The following is a 15256-nucleotide window of genomic DNA, read 5'->3' as shown; positions in this document are numbered from 1 at the left end:
GTTTATATCACCATCAAGGTGGCTGAAGACCATGTTGCTGACTGTGTTATGGTTTAAGTGTGTACGCAGGAGGCATTTGTTGCAAGGTGTAACATACCTTTGAAAGACAAGTGTACTCAGCTAACAATAGAACACATTCACCCTGGAGCTGGCAGTTGGTCAAGGCTGTGTGACATGGGTCTGCTTGCCTTTTAAAACATGTGTGTCTTCTGTGAAATGTTAGACTGCAAGTCCCAACCAGGGTAATTTAGCTCATTTTAGATTAATCAAGACAAGAGTGTCTGTATGCAGGAATACGTAGAACTCCCCCCCCCCCCCGCCCTGCCCAGCTTGAGAAAGCAAAAAGACATGATGGCTCAAAATCAGTCTCCTCTGTTGCAGACAAATGACAGACATTCAGTCAAGCATTGCATACCATCCATCCAAGACACTGAGTTCATGCAAGTTTTATGTCTTGAGATACACCCTGTCATTACTGCTAGCATAAATCAACAGAGACAGAAATAATTAGATCTCAGAAACGCTAGATGCCTCACAGAGATTTCCAAGGGGCTCTCCGGTGCACCTGCCTTCAAATCCAGCTTCTGCTCTCTTGTGGGTTAATCCTTCTTTTCCAGAGCAATAACCAAAGCTGGAATAGATGACTCTTCTCCCACGGACAAAGAGTGATGCAGATACACTGACTACGTTGCACAAAAAGGTAGTGCTACCTATAATGTATATGGGAAGACACCACCATCTGCAGAAAAAATGTTGGCAATGCAACAAATACACTGTTTGTTATTTTCTTTCTTAATTTGTGTCACAGTGTGGCACAGTTTTAAATTATAGACATATATGAAATATATTAAAAACATTAAAAACAACTTAAAACATAAAAATTATTGTAATTTCTGGTTCTGAAAAGGATTTTTGGGATCATTTTGCTTATCAGCAAATTTACAGCATAATGCTTCTTGAAGTATTCTAGATGAGGCCAAATCAGTGCAAAATAGAGGAGAACTAGTATTACACACAATTTTTAAAACTATATTTCTGTTAATTCAGCCTAAAATAGCATTTGCCTTTTTTGAAGCTATATAACACTGTTGGTTCATACTCAGCTTGTGATCTACAACAATTCCAAAGTCCTCCTCACTCATAGTATTATTCAGCCCAGTAACTATGCAGTCACAGAAGAAGGTGATGGAAACCATGCAGTCCAGTTGCTTGCTCAGTGCAGGTTGAATGCACAGTGCAGGATCAAGCTACAACATCTTTGAAAGATGGCCACTTAGCCGCTGATGAAACACCACCAATGTAGGAGAGTCCACTATTTACCAGTGGAAAAAAATATTTCTGTTATCGAACAACTCTTATTGGTAGCGCAGTTTTCCTCATGTTTTGTCCAAATCTGCTTTTTGGCTATGTTTGTCTGGCCCCTGGTTATAGGCGTGCTCACTGCAGCAACACATAATGTGGTGTTACCTACTTCTCTGTGTGAGCGTATCAGATATTTGCCATCCTCATCTTGAAAATATTCACATACTGTTGCTGTGAAAAATGTTCTCCTCTTCTATTAGGACAGAATCTGGAAAGGGATGTTTAATGAGAGAGGACAGGTCATGCAGTTAGGTTCTTCCTTCACCAAGAGGTCAAGGCAGGAAACACCTGCTGGACCTCACAATCTGAATGCAGAAACCCGTTGTGTCATTCCTCTGACAACTGCACAGTTTGCTTGCCTCTTGCTGATGCCCCACTGGCTGCCCCTCCCTGGAATGAGGAGGAGCCCTGACAGCAAATACCACCCAGAATTCCAGTGGGTGTTTCCTGCCAAACCAGAAGGGACTTGAATCATTACCACGCCACCTCCTAGACATGTTGGGACAACCCTACAAAAGAATTTGCTTTTTTGTTTTCTCTTTTTCCAGCTCAGTCAACTGAAATGATAGAGTCACCACCACTGAAAGACATCCTTAAGGTTTGCATTTTATGGTATGATACAAATGGCAGGAAACCGCAGAGGATCATAACTCTGTTACTTTGACCCACCCTATCGGCAAAACTAACCAACCCAAAAACTACATATAATCTGGGATGAACAAGTTATGGCTCACGGAAATCTGCCTTCCTTGTTTTTTTTCCTCATCCAATTCCTTTTGCTTAAACTCACAAGAATTGAGAGTAACATTGTGAGAAACCTGCACATAAGATGACACTGAAAACCATGTCTCCCTTTTCTCCACAGTTGTCAAATCCTAATTCCAGTAATATATGTTCTTTAAGGTAAATATTCTGTGGTTTCCTCTCTGTTGACTGTCTTCTTGGCAATTTACTGATGCTGCCATGCATGCCTAACTGGGTTTAATAACCATGCCTGTAGGTTATCCAGGATGGCTTAACCATTGGGAAGCCATCATTCTACAGTTCTTTCTGTTTGAATCCTTTAAAATACAAACTTGTAGAATTTTCTACCTTTTGCTTCATTTGACCAAATGCCATCTAACGTTTTGCTGATGAAGAGGTTAGAAGGAAGCCTGCTTTGGCCCAGGATTTTCATAAATTAAATTCAATACAGTACTCCATTACTATGTTAACAGTGTTCTGTACCTGGACTATAGTCTGTGATGAAAATTAACATTTTAAGTGCAGTTAGATGACACTGAATGGCTGATGCGGACAGAAGTGAAAGGGAAGTCCAATGATATACAACACATACACGTGGAACACAGGATGTGAGAATTATGAATGAAGGTAAATTGGAATCCATAAAGCAATAAATTGAAAGTGTAAGTATTGCAGTGCTTGGTGTCAAGTCAACTAAAATGGACTCGCATGGGATATTTTCAGACAGACATCCACAAAGTGTTCTGCACTGAATATGACAAACCCAGAAGAAATGGAGAGGCTCTAATACTGAGGCAAGATGTAGCACAGACAATTAAGGGCTTTAATGGAAAATCTGAACAAATAATATCAATCAAACTCTATAGAAAACTGATCAACATAACCATAATTCAAGTCTATGTTCCAATTACTGATGTTGAAGATCAGGAAATTGAAAGCTTTTATTGAAATATGCAAGAAGAAATTGATCACACACCAAAACAAGACATGTTTATAATCATAGGTGACAAAGCAAAACCAGGGAACAAAGCAGAACGAAATGTTGCTGGAAAATTGGCCTAGAGGCCTGAAATGAAGCAGGATAATGACTCTTAGAGTTCTGCAAAACCAACAATCTGTTTATTGCAAATACATGCTTCAAGCAACTGAACAGACAGCTGCATGTCTGGACATCACCAGATGGTCAATATAGAAACTAAATAGACTATAATTGGAAGCAGGAGATGGAGAAACTGTACTCTGTCTGCCGAAACAAGACCAGGAGTGGATTATGGTACTGATCATGAACTGTTAATATCCAACATTAGAGTATAGCTGAAAAAGAACACTAAAAGAACTGTAGTGCCAAAACATAATTTAAACAACATTCCTGATGAATTTAAAATCCACCTAAGTGACAGACTTGCATTACTCAATTGACCAGAAACAAGACGAACTATGGATTGAAGTCAGAGATATTATTAGGGAAGAATGCAAAGATATAATTCCTGTAGTAAAAGGAAAATAAAAACCTTGATGGATGATGGAAGAAACATTTAAAGTTATCAAGGACAGATGAGAAGCAAAAGTAAAAGGTGACAGAAATAGTGTTGGAATCCTGAATGCAGTGTTTCAGTGACTTTCACCTAGAGACAAAGAGAACTACAATAACCAGTGCAAAGAAATGGAGAATAACGAAAGGGGAAAAACAAGACATCTCTTCCAGAAGATCCAAGCAAACAAAATTAAATTTAAGCCTAGAGTAGGAATGTTGAATGACCAACAGAAATGCACGCTATGCGACCAAGATAAAATAAAGAGAATGTGGAAACTGTATACTGAAGACCTCTACAGAAGAGATAAAAGGATGACAGACTTTTAGAAAACAAAAATGAATGTCAGGAATTGAATGGCCTGGCACTTTCTCTTTTTGTGTCATCCCAGTTCAAAGTGCTTGTACCTCTTAGTGAAGAATCTTATTATGAAGAAACTGCAGTTCTAGAACGTGAAGGGAAAGCTGCTCAGAAGGCACTGGGAAGAAATAAATCCTCAAGCCACAGAGACTGAATCCGTCAACATCCTAACAAGAATATGTGAACAAATACAGAAAACAAAACAATGGCTTGCAACAAAAGTTGCTTGCAGAGTTCAGAATAGCCTTCTTTGTACTCCCACACATCCTTCTTCGTGCTCTCCTTCCCTTTATGATCTATAACAGTGGTTCTTAACCTTGGGTTACTCAGGTGTTTTTGGACTGCAACTCCCAGAAGCCTTCACCACCAGCTGTGCTGGCTGAGGTTTCTGGGAATTGCAGTTCAAAAACACCTGAGTAACCCAAGGTTAAGAACCACTGATCTATAATAATAATAATCTTGGAACTGTGGAGCTGGAAAGGACCCTATGGTTTACCAGGTCCTGCCCCTGCCAGGGAGGCACAGTGGGGAATTGAACTCCCAACCACTGCCTCCACTTCTGGACTGAGAAGCTAGGAGATGTAGTCTAAAAAGGTAACTTTACCAAGCTCTGGATCAGAGCAAAGGTTTATCTGATTTAGGAATATCTTTCTGACAAGGCTAGGGATGAATTTTCAACCAGTCTCCTCCATGTTGAGAACCTACTAGTTACTGTAATCACTTCTCCTTGGTTCCTGTTCTTTACAAAATTAGCAATCTATATAAGGATTCTGTTATCTCATGAATACTAAATCTATTAAGGAACCTTGACAATTGATTTTGGGAAGGAAGGAAGGAAGGAAGGAAGGAAGGAAGGAAGGAAGGAAGGAAGGAAGGAAGGAAGGAAGTTGACTTCTTGGAAGTTCAGATATGGCAATAGCTGGACTCCTACTGGTGAAGTTTGCATAACTTACCACAGTTCATTGTGGCAAACTGATGAGATGTTGGGGTACATTTCTGTGTGCAATCAAGTGCACTGAGACATCCTCCAGTAGCACCTTATGTACACCTGATAAGATTCTGCCCAATATCTCTTGATTAGCCCTATTAACATGCCTTCTGTTGATTAGTCCAGGATAGGGAAGTAGTGATTCTACCTTGACACATCTTTTAATAACATTTTGCACCAAATAGCAGGAACAGATATATGGCTAACATTCCTGCATTTCTTGGATCCTTTCTGGCACTCCTTTTAATTACTACGTAGTTTTCCAGCAAAGATTTTAATTTAAAATGTCTGGCTTTAAAACAAAGTCAATAAGACTTCATAATTGAGCTCTACACTAGGAGGGCTCATTTCATCTAGTGTCATATTAATTATTAAATTTCCTGTTTGCCTCAGAAATTTGTCTCTCATATCACCCATGATGCATTTTATGTGTTGGAAAGGAAAATAGTTCAACTGTGGATTCAAAATCTTATGTAACAAAGATAACACAAATAATTTAATTTAACTTCCTGTTCTCTTCCTTTAGCAATAAAGTTGTTTATTTACCAGACAGAAGCCCTAGTCCTTTCATGGTGGGTTTCCTGCTTCTCGAAATGTGTAGAGCAACAATGGATATAGGAATCAGCAGAGTCACACAATGTAAATGTTGTGAACTTTATAGGCTGTCATATGCTACGGCTGCCAGCACTTTGGAAAGTTACATTTTTTGAGCTGCACCTCTCAAAATGCCTCAGTGAGGATGGGCAACCTCAGAACTTGTTTGTCCAAATGTGGTGTTTCTAAGCGTGTTGGAGGCTCATAATACTCACCTCTTCTCTGAGGCAAGAATTCCAACTGTGCTAAGCTAGAAAGAGCGTGAGTAACATCTCTAATCTGTTTGATAATGAATCAAATGTGTGAATCGCTTCCAAAATGGATTCAAGACATAGACTGAGGGTTTGTCATCTGTGGTATAAAGTCAACCATCACTACCATCACTCAGCATCAGCCCAGCCCATGCCAGGACATGGATGCACTATTTTTTCAAGAATCCGGACCTGTTTTTATTCCCATCTCCACCTTTGAGCAGCTTCAGGTATTACAAACTGATGCCACCAATTAGTGCAATCACTTTTTTTCTTCAGATGTGATAATACTTGTTCATAGTGTTGAAAAAAATGTTATTTTTTTAAGGAAAACTGCATAGTCTCTATATGTGATAAAGCCCAAAACCTTTCTATGCAAGATCTTCTTTGGAAGCCATGAACACACTATGACCTGAATGTGGAAGTGATAATTGTAAGATCTGATAATGATAAAACAGATAACTGAATTGTCTCTAAAGCCTCTGCTAGACAACAAGAAGTGGAAAGACTGTCTTGACTTTTTGAACCAGAAGGATTAAACTACGCCAGACACTCAAATCAAATTAGAAGCTGATAGCAGGCTGGTCTTTCAGCAAAACAGTGTTCTCAGAGCTTCATGCCTGGCCAATCAGACTTGCCAAACAAACCCACGTTTACCTTCCAATGAATAATCACAAGACAAAGCAAGGAAATTCAAAAGGTCTAAGAGGTCAGAAAAACTTGTTAACGAAGCCTTGCTTTTAAAAACATGCTAACAGTATCATCTGGTTTAATTCTTCACCTCCTATCAAAGTCCAAAATCCAAATTGTCCATTTCTCTTGTCTTTGAAATACTGACTCTTTTTTTGATTTAACTAATCTAGTTAGTCTAGCAGCTAAAATTAAGCTCTTAATAAACTAAAATAATGAGCAGCAGTTCTAGAATGAATTAATTGGTTTGATAGCAAAACCAGTTGCAGTTATTAGCAATGTCTATCAGGTTGGTATGAATTTTCTGAAATAATCTGTAGCCTACATAACAGGATTCACATGTTAAGAGCACTGCTTTTTCTTAAGGAAGAGGGAAAGGTCATCCAGATGTTATTAGACTAAAACTCCCATCACCCTTTCTTGCCAGAGCCACTGGGAGAGGATGAGGAGATTGGCAGTCCAATAACATCTGGATGGCCAAGAATGGCCCGTGTTTTGATCAGCGCAACACCATGGAACATATTGACTAGAATTAAACTCTAACTAATATAGAATGAGACAGAATTACAATAAGTTACAGAGGCTGCTACCCTAATGACAACCTCTTTGAAATAACTTCATGGCATATTCAAATTGCCGTAGCTTTCCTTGAAGAATGGCCATACTATAGTGGTCATGTGCAAGTCATGTGCACGCAGGAAGATATCAGGTTCAGTCCCCATCTTGTCTTGTTTACAGGTAGTCAGGTAGAAGATAACACCTATGGTGGAGTGGAAATCTCCCATTCATAGACAGTATGGAGCTAGGCTGACAAGTAGTGTAAAGGCAGCTTCTTGCACACATCAAATAGTAGCTGAAGCATATAAGGCTTTTTCATCTCAGTCAACAAGAGATAGATCTTCCCTCCTGAGGCTACTCATGGGAGAACTCTAGACATTCATCTCCCCCCCCCCCAACACCTCTAGCATGGAGGTCCTTCTAGGAAAACATGTTATTTGAATTATTCAGTCATTTGAATTATTAATTGTCAATATATGATCCTCACGTAAGTGCGCAATGAAGTTATAAGATTATTCTTAATCCCTTTTGTAGGGCTAGCTGTGCTAACAGATCCATGCCCACCCACCCAGAAACAGGCCCTCCATGTTCCATAGTAATCTTCACCAGGATGGAGGCTAGCAGACAGGAGATTTAACACAGGGCTCTTCTCTTAGCTATTTCCTGGGCCGAGATGAGTCAGTGGCTAATGCTACAGAAGGGTGAAAGAAGATGTACCCAATGTAGTTGGATGGGGCGCTTTGTGAGGCTGAGGAAAAGGGAGGCTGTTCTTTTGACTCCCTCTAGGAAGACAAATGAAGATCTGACTAACTCTACAATGTATTGTAACAACATTTTAACCAAGCTTCTACATTAAAAACAGTGAGTAAATTGGGAGAGCAATTGACTTGAACTTTGAATCAGAAAACATAGATTATCCTTGATTAATAGAGATGGTCAGATTATTTTCTTTTCCTGAATTATGGCACCTCTCTGCTCATTCAAGGTGGTATTCATGGCTCTCTTTCCCCTCCCTTTATCGTCCCAACACTTTGCCAGGTAGGTTAGACTGAGAGAGAGAGAGAGAGGCTGGCTTAAAGCCACTTGGTGAATTAATTACCTGAATGGGGACTTGAACTTGGATTCATCATTATCATCTCAAAACTGCAAAGCTGGAAGGGACCCACTGGATCATTAAGTCCAGCCCGTGTCAAGGAGGCACAGTGGGGGAATCAAAGGAGGGTGTCTAGGCCTTGGGCCAGTGGGCCCTGCCCATCCCAACCTCAGGCTCTGCATCCAGAGACCTAAACCACTGAGCTAGCATATATCCTGAGCCAGCACTCAAACTGGTATACCTGGGATGGGCAGGGTCCACTGGCCCAAGGCCTAGACACCTGCTCAGCCCTGGATCTGAGTGGTCCTCACCCACCCAGTGCCGCACCTACCCCTCACCAGATATTTTAAAATGCCTTTTAGCTGAACAGGCTCCTTCTTGCCCTCTAGTGTCCATTTGGAAAATACAAAATTGGGGACATGGATTGGGAGGACAGGGTTTCCCCCCCCCCCCCCCGCAACATGGCAAAATGGCCTCTCACACCCTAGAGGGAAGAAAGGAAAATGTTGAGCTTTGTCTTAAAATTAAGATACAGTGGGGTCTTGACTTGAGAACTTAATCCGTATTGGAAGGCGGATCTCAAGTCAAAAAGTCTGTAAGTCAAGTCTCCATTGACCTACAGTGCACTGAAAACCGATTAATCCCGTAACAGGCCGTTTTTGTTCCATTTTGGTTTTTTTCTGGACTGTAAGTCAAATCTCAGTCTGCAAGTCAAACCTAAATTTTGCGGCCAGAGAAGTCTGCAACTCAAAAAGTCTGTAAGTCAAGCCGTCTGTAAGTCAAGGGTCCACTGTACGGGGCATGGAGACCTGATACCCTGGCATGCTGGGAGATCATACGTCCCCCTGGGCTGCCCTATGCCCATCCCTGTGCAGTGTCCAGTTGTCTCTCTGTTGACTTGTTTGCCTTTCCTCCTTTCTAGCCAATTGTTTCGCTAGCATGAACATTTCCTCCCATGGGCTCTACAGGCAGGATGAATCATAGCCTTCTCCAAAGAAAATGTGAACTGAGGGAGCACCTTAATTGAAAGTGGTAGGATACTGAGCTGGCTGCCTCATGTGCTCTGCCATGGCATGTGTGTGTATCTGACTCTGCATTTGGGGAAAAAATCCTGCAGTCACAATGCATCTAGCCTATGTCCCAAATAATTCAGAAAAAAAAGAGGTGGGGCTATTGGCATCGATAGGCTTCATTTCTCTGATACTTTTTCTAATGCAGGCTGTGCAAACTCTGATATGGACTATGTGGAGAAAAGTATGCCAAGTTCATGCTCTCTGACAAACCTAAACTCCTTCTGACTCCATACATTTTCTTCAAACACCTCTTAACAAAATGGACTAGAGACTTGTAAAAAAAGGTCGGGTGTCTATGTGTGTTCTGTATTTAACAATGGATTAACAGAAGATACCTCAAGTCACTAAATTCTGCCACTATATGAGACAATCACAAGAATGTCCCATTAAGATGTACTTCCTGTTAGCAATCCCAACGGATGCAGATGGAAAAGCTTCAAAAATGTTCTCTTCATGTCAGGGAGGGAAGTGCCATGAGAGATTCATTGTGAAAAAGGACTCTGGGACATTTGTGCTACGAAAAGAATCAGAATTGAGCTTTTAGGCACATTTCTGAATCATACACGCCCAAGTCATACATTCAGCTGGTCACAACATCTATGGACTTATTGTCTTTCAATCTGTGTACAGATATCCAAAGTACTCTGGCATGCTAAATAATCTGACACTTTTTACACAGAAGACTGCTCACATAGATTCCTTCTGCATCTCATCAAGCACCTTATAAACGCAGTCCTCCTACGTGTCTATTCAAAACGACATACAGCGGAGTCGAGTCCCTCTGCAGAGCGTTACAGCCTTAAGACTGTAAGTCCATGAGCCACTTATTAGCTCTTCTCAGCTTCTTCCACCAGGCAACCCTGGTTCAAATCCTCCCTTTATGCTTATAGTTCTGCTGAGAAATGAAGGTCTCGCATCTTCTCCCTCCTCTAGTTCTGCAGAAAGAGGGACTGCAAGACAACTTACTTGGTTTGCTTGATTGGGGGCCCTCTGCTTGGGGAGCTCCTGCTCGGCGAGCCTTTGCCCACCCCTTTGAACATCTTGGAAGCTCCCCTCTCTTGGTGCTTTGAAAGCCCGGGAAGAAAGGGGTGGGTAGGTTTCAGCTGCCTCTGCCTGCCGTGGTCTGCTGAGATGGAGTGACAGAAGAAGGACTGCAGACTGTTAAAAAACAGAATCTGGATGGCTCCTCCCTAAGCCGCAGGTGATCAAGAGTGGAGATGAAACCTGACTAGAAAAACCAGTTTATGAATGAGTAAAAGGCCTAGAGGGAGAGTAGGGAGACCCCACCCTGGTACTCAGAGGAATGTGCTTCTGTACAAGCAGAGACATTCCCAGTTATGTTCACACGGCTTCTGCCAGCCATTTTCTTCAGTGCCATTTCCTACACAGGATCTAACTTACAAGTAAGAAAGAATGCACACCATTATGCCTACAGCCACTCCAGAAAGGCAGGTTGTGCTCCCTGTCAGGAGCACGCAGACCCACAGGGCAGCGGTCCAACTTGTATACTCATGGCAGGGCAAAAACAGCCATGAGGAACTTTTATACTGTACATTGTTGGATATTTTTATGTTCTCCTTCTAGAGCTTGGAAAAAAATGTTTTCTGGACGCAACTCCTAGAACTGGAGGATTGAGTGGCTGGAGGATTCTGGAAGTGGCAGTCCAAAACAGTAACTTTACCAAGCACTATAACTGTCCTCCATGGAAACAAGGAATTAAAGTACTGCATTGACCGGATCTGAGCTGTAACTGACGAGATGAGGAACTAACTGCTCAGTGACTGGAGGAAACATGGAGCAAAATCAATATGACATACCCAAGGAATTTCAGTGAGAAATGAACTTTTTCCCTAACATCTGACACGTTTTATTTAGCATTGTTTTGCGGACTGCCGTCTACCAAAGCCCATGCCAAATAAAATGTCTTTAAAAGGTCATATTAATGACCTTTCTCTTGGACATGAGGGCTGTGATTTGAGAAATGCAAGCCGGAGAGCTGCCTTGGTGAATCTTCCTATCCCTAATTTGACTTTTAAAAAAATTAAATCAACTCTCCTATTTATAGGGTAAAGTTTCAGCCATTTTCCAGGCAAGGTCAAATCAACCAGCCAGAGTCTGGAAAAATTACTTTATTTTTGGCTACAGCCCTTGGAAATTGTCAGTCAAGCATCGCCAGTTTCTGCTGCCTTAACTTGAGCTTTCTGGAGAAAAGATTTAATATGGAAACAACAAGAACTGCTAGATAGCTCAGTGGTTTAGCTACGTACCTGGCTGCAAAGCCAGAGGTTGGGAGTTCAATTCTTCACGATGCCTGCTTGATACGTAGGGCCCCTTCCAGCACAGAAGTTCTTAGATGACGATGACGACGAAGAAGAATTGACTGGCCAGCATTTTGCCATTGTACTGTACTCTCATGGAAAAATATTGGTAATGTTTCTTGCATTATTATTGTTGATCTACAACGTGGTGTGAGAGTCAGTGTAGTGTAGTGGACACTAGCACTCAGGATACCTAGTTTGGAATCCCTACTTGGCTATGGAAATTTATGGGTGGGTGGGGGAGTGGCATTGGTAAAACTGCTCCTGAAATTTCTTAAATACCTTGAAATCCCTATTAGGGCTACTAAAAGGTGGCTGTGACTTGACAGCACATTACACAAAGGGTGCTGCTTATATATTTCCCCATAAAACACTCTCTGGGTGGTTTCCAACATAAATATACAGGCCACACATTGCCCTCCCCCATGAGCTGGGTACCCAATTTACTAGCCCTGCTGGGGTTAAACTCAGGTCAACTGCAGAGTTTTGACTGCAGTACTGCAATTTAGCCACTGCACCATGAGGCTCCTTAAACACACACATACTGTGGCGTGAATGTCTACACCTGTATTTTATATTTACTTTGTTTTCCATTCCTGACCCTCCAAGTACATGTGGACTTCTATCAAAATGTAAACACATTTGCAGACCCTCCTACAAACCTCTTGCCCTTCTAGGGGAAAAAAAAACAATTTATGGAGGATATTGGCACAGGATGTGAATTTAAAGGGTTTACAGTGCAATCCCATGCATGGTTATTCAGAAATATATCACTCTTCAGGAACATGAAGAAAGATGGAGCGGAACTAGAATTGAACTCTTTAAAACAGGAAATAGATGCGGCCTGAATCTGATTCCATCCTGCCATTTTGCAGTTATTGTGTCCTAGAAAAAGAGCCCGGGTGTGTAACGTTGGCAAGTAGCACAGTCACAGAGCATCCCCAGAAGAAGGGAATGGTAAACCACTTCTAAGTACTCTGCAATGAGAAAACCCTGAAAATAGTCACCAGAAGTCAGGATTTATTTTATTTTAAATATATATTTTTACCCTTAAAAAGACTCAAGTCAGCTTCTTCAGAGAATTGATTTGATGGCACATAATTATTTGAATAAATCTAAAAAAATGGGAACATGAGAGACTGGCAAAATTTGATTATACTGCCCTGTCATTTTCCATAGGTACCTGGGGCCATTGTGACACCCTATTAATTTTGTCATAGAATCAGAAAGATAGAGTTAGAAGAGGCCAAGTCCAAACCCTTGCTAAAGGCAGAAGTCCAAATCAAAGCAGATCTGACAGACGACTATCCAGTTTTCTCTTGAATGCCTCCAGTGTTGAATGCTCACCACTCCTGAGGTGTTTGGTTCGATTGTTGTTCTGTTCTAACAGTTACATAGTTTTTCCTGAAATTCAGCTGAAATCTGGTTTCTTGTAACTTGAGCCCATTATTACATGTCCTGAACTCTGGGATGATTGAGAACTGATCCTATCCCTCTTCTATATGGCAATCTTTCAAATATTTGAAAAATGCTATCATATATCCCCTCAGTCTTCTTTTCTCCAGGCTAAACATTCCCAGTTCTTTCAGTCTTTCTTCACAGGGCTTGGTTTCCAGCCCCCTGATCATCCCTGTTGCCCTTCTCTTAACTTGTTCCAGTTTGTTTGCATCTTTCTTAAAGTGTGATGTCCAGAACTAGACACAGTATTCTAGATTAAGCCAAGTCAGTGCAGAATAGAGGGGAACTAGTACCACAGGAAGGACAGACCCTTAAGCTGAGGCTCCAATACTTTAGCCATCTCATGAGAAGACTCCTTGGAAAAGACCCTGATGTTGGGAAAGTGTGAAGGCAAGAGGAGAAGGGGACGACAGAGGATGAGATGTTTGGACAGTGTCACCAAAGCGACCAACAGGAATTTGACCCAACTCTGGGAGGCAGTGGAAGACAGGAGGGCCTGGCATGCTCTGGTCCATGGGATCACGAAGAGTTGGACACGACTTAATGACTAAACAACAACAAGAAGTACCACATAAGGTTTGAGATTGTCATAACCAGTTGGGAAGATGCTTTCCTGTGGCCCAAATGATACATTGCAGATAACCTTCCATTAAAGCTGAAATTATGTTAGTGTTCAATAGATGTGACTGAGAACTCATGTATCTACAAGATCAGACATAAGCATACATTAAATGCATTTCAGTATTTACTGCCTAAATACCAACCTCAAAACGAAGCAAGCTAACTGATGAACTCCAGGAGGCAAGAAATGCTCTCCTGAGAAAGTCACACACGGATGGCACTTACGGCATTTTGCTTTCAAGTTTGTAATACGTGATGCAGCCCTCAGTTGCTTCAAAATACACATACTTGAACTAAAATAAATATTTCTGCAACATATCATACGTGATGGTGTGTATACCTTGTAGGTTTAAGCAGCTCTCGGTTTCAACTTAGCTAAAAGCTATGTAAACAAACCCCAGTGGTTATTTACTTCCTTCTTCCAGCTGGCAAAGGACTGGCACAAGCCGTTTCCAAAATATATTCTGGCTTTGACGGCCAAACGTGTCTGATGTGGGTGTGTAGGAAAAATGCCAGTAATCTCAAAGCTAAATTCAAAACATGCCAAGCATCTGAGTTGAAATAAGCTCTGCTTGCCAACTTCAAAAGAGGGAGGTGTAGCTTTCACTGAAGGGCAAAATAAACATGAAATTCAAATGGTTTCTCTGTATAGTTGGAAAAGCCCTTTTCTGAGCAAGCTAAGAGAAATGAGAACAGACTGAAAGTGTAATGGGTGCAGAATTTCATCCAGGTAACGATTGCTAAAGACGTTCATGGAATTTGTAAAAACCCTTTGTTTACTGTATAGAGAAATAATTTTTTAGGATTTACAAAATATGATTGGTGTTTATTTAGAAATGAATTCAGTGAGCCTGACAATAGCCCAGGACAGAAAACTCAGTTTGGGCTGCCTTCACTATTCTGTGGTTACTAAATTGTTGTTGTTACATGTTGCCAAGTCAACTCCGATTCAGGGTGACCCTATGAATGAGCAAACTCCAAAACATCCTATCCTCAATTGCCCTGCTCAGCTCTTGCAAACTTAAGCCTGTAGCTTCCTTTAGGAAATCAATCCATCTTGTATTTGATCTTTGTCTTTTCCTGCCGCCTTCACCTTTTACCAGCATTATTGTCTTTTCCAGAGAATCATGTGCCCAAAGTAAGATGGCCTCAGTTTCAACATTTGTGCTTCCAGAGACAGTTTAAGTTTTATTTTTTCTAGGACCCACTTGTTTCCCCCACCGTCAACTTCATTTACTGTCCAGCATTCACATGGTATACATGGTGATAGGAAATACAAGAGTGTGGATGATCTTGGACAGTGACACATTCTTACACTCAATAATCTTTTCTAATTCCTTCATTGCTGTCCTTCTGAACCTGTCTTCTTTTGATTTCTTGGCTGAAGACTCCCTTTGGATTGATGATTCTGTCAAAGAATATTACATCTTTCACCATTTCAGTTTCTTCATTGTCAAGCTTAAAGTTGTGCAGCTTTTCTGTAGTCATGATTTTTGTCTTCTTAATGTTCAACTGCAGCAGTCCTGCTTTGGCATTGTCTTCTTTCACTTTCACAATAAGTCATTTCAAATTATTGCTGTATTCTCCCAGTAAAATTGAGTCATCCGGTATGTT

At 41.1% G+C, this 15256-nt stretch overlaps 1 protein-coding gene across 1 annotated transcript in view; it reads right to left on the bottom strand.

The window, feature by feature from the left end:
- EVPL (envoplakin) overlaps nt 1–10368 on the bottom strand; it is a 46310-nt gene extending 35942 nt beyond the window's left edge. Inside the window, exon 1 of the mRNA XM_072990509.2 lies at nt 10212–10368. Within this exon, the coding sequence (XP_072846610.2) occupies nt 10212–10285 (74 nt within the window). The 5' untranslated portion in view covers nt 10286–10368. The remainder of the gene's footprint in view (nt 1–10211) is intronic.
- Nucleotides 10369–15256: the final 4888 nt, after the last annotated feature.

Source organism: Pogona vitticeps, chromosome 2, assembly GCF_051106095.1.
Source record: "Pogona vitticeps strain Pit_001003342236 chromosome 2, PviZW2.1, whole genome shotgun sequence".
Lineage (NCBI taxonomy): Eukaryota > Metazoa > Chordata > Lepidosauria > Squamata > Agamidae > Pogona > Pogona vitticeps.
The sequence above is the reverse complement of the archived record's forward strand: the minus strand, read 5'-3'. Positions and strand labels throughout refer to the sequence as shown.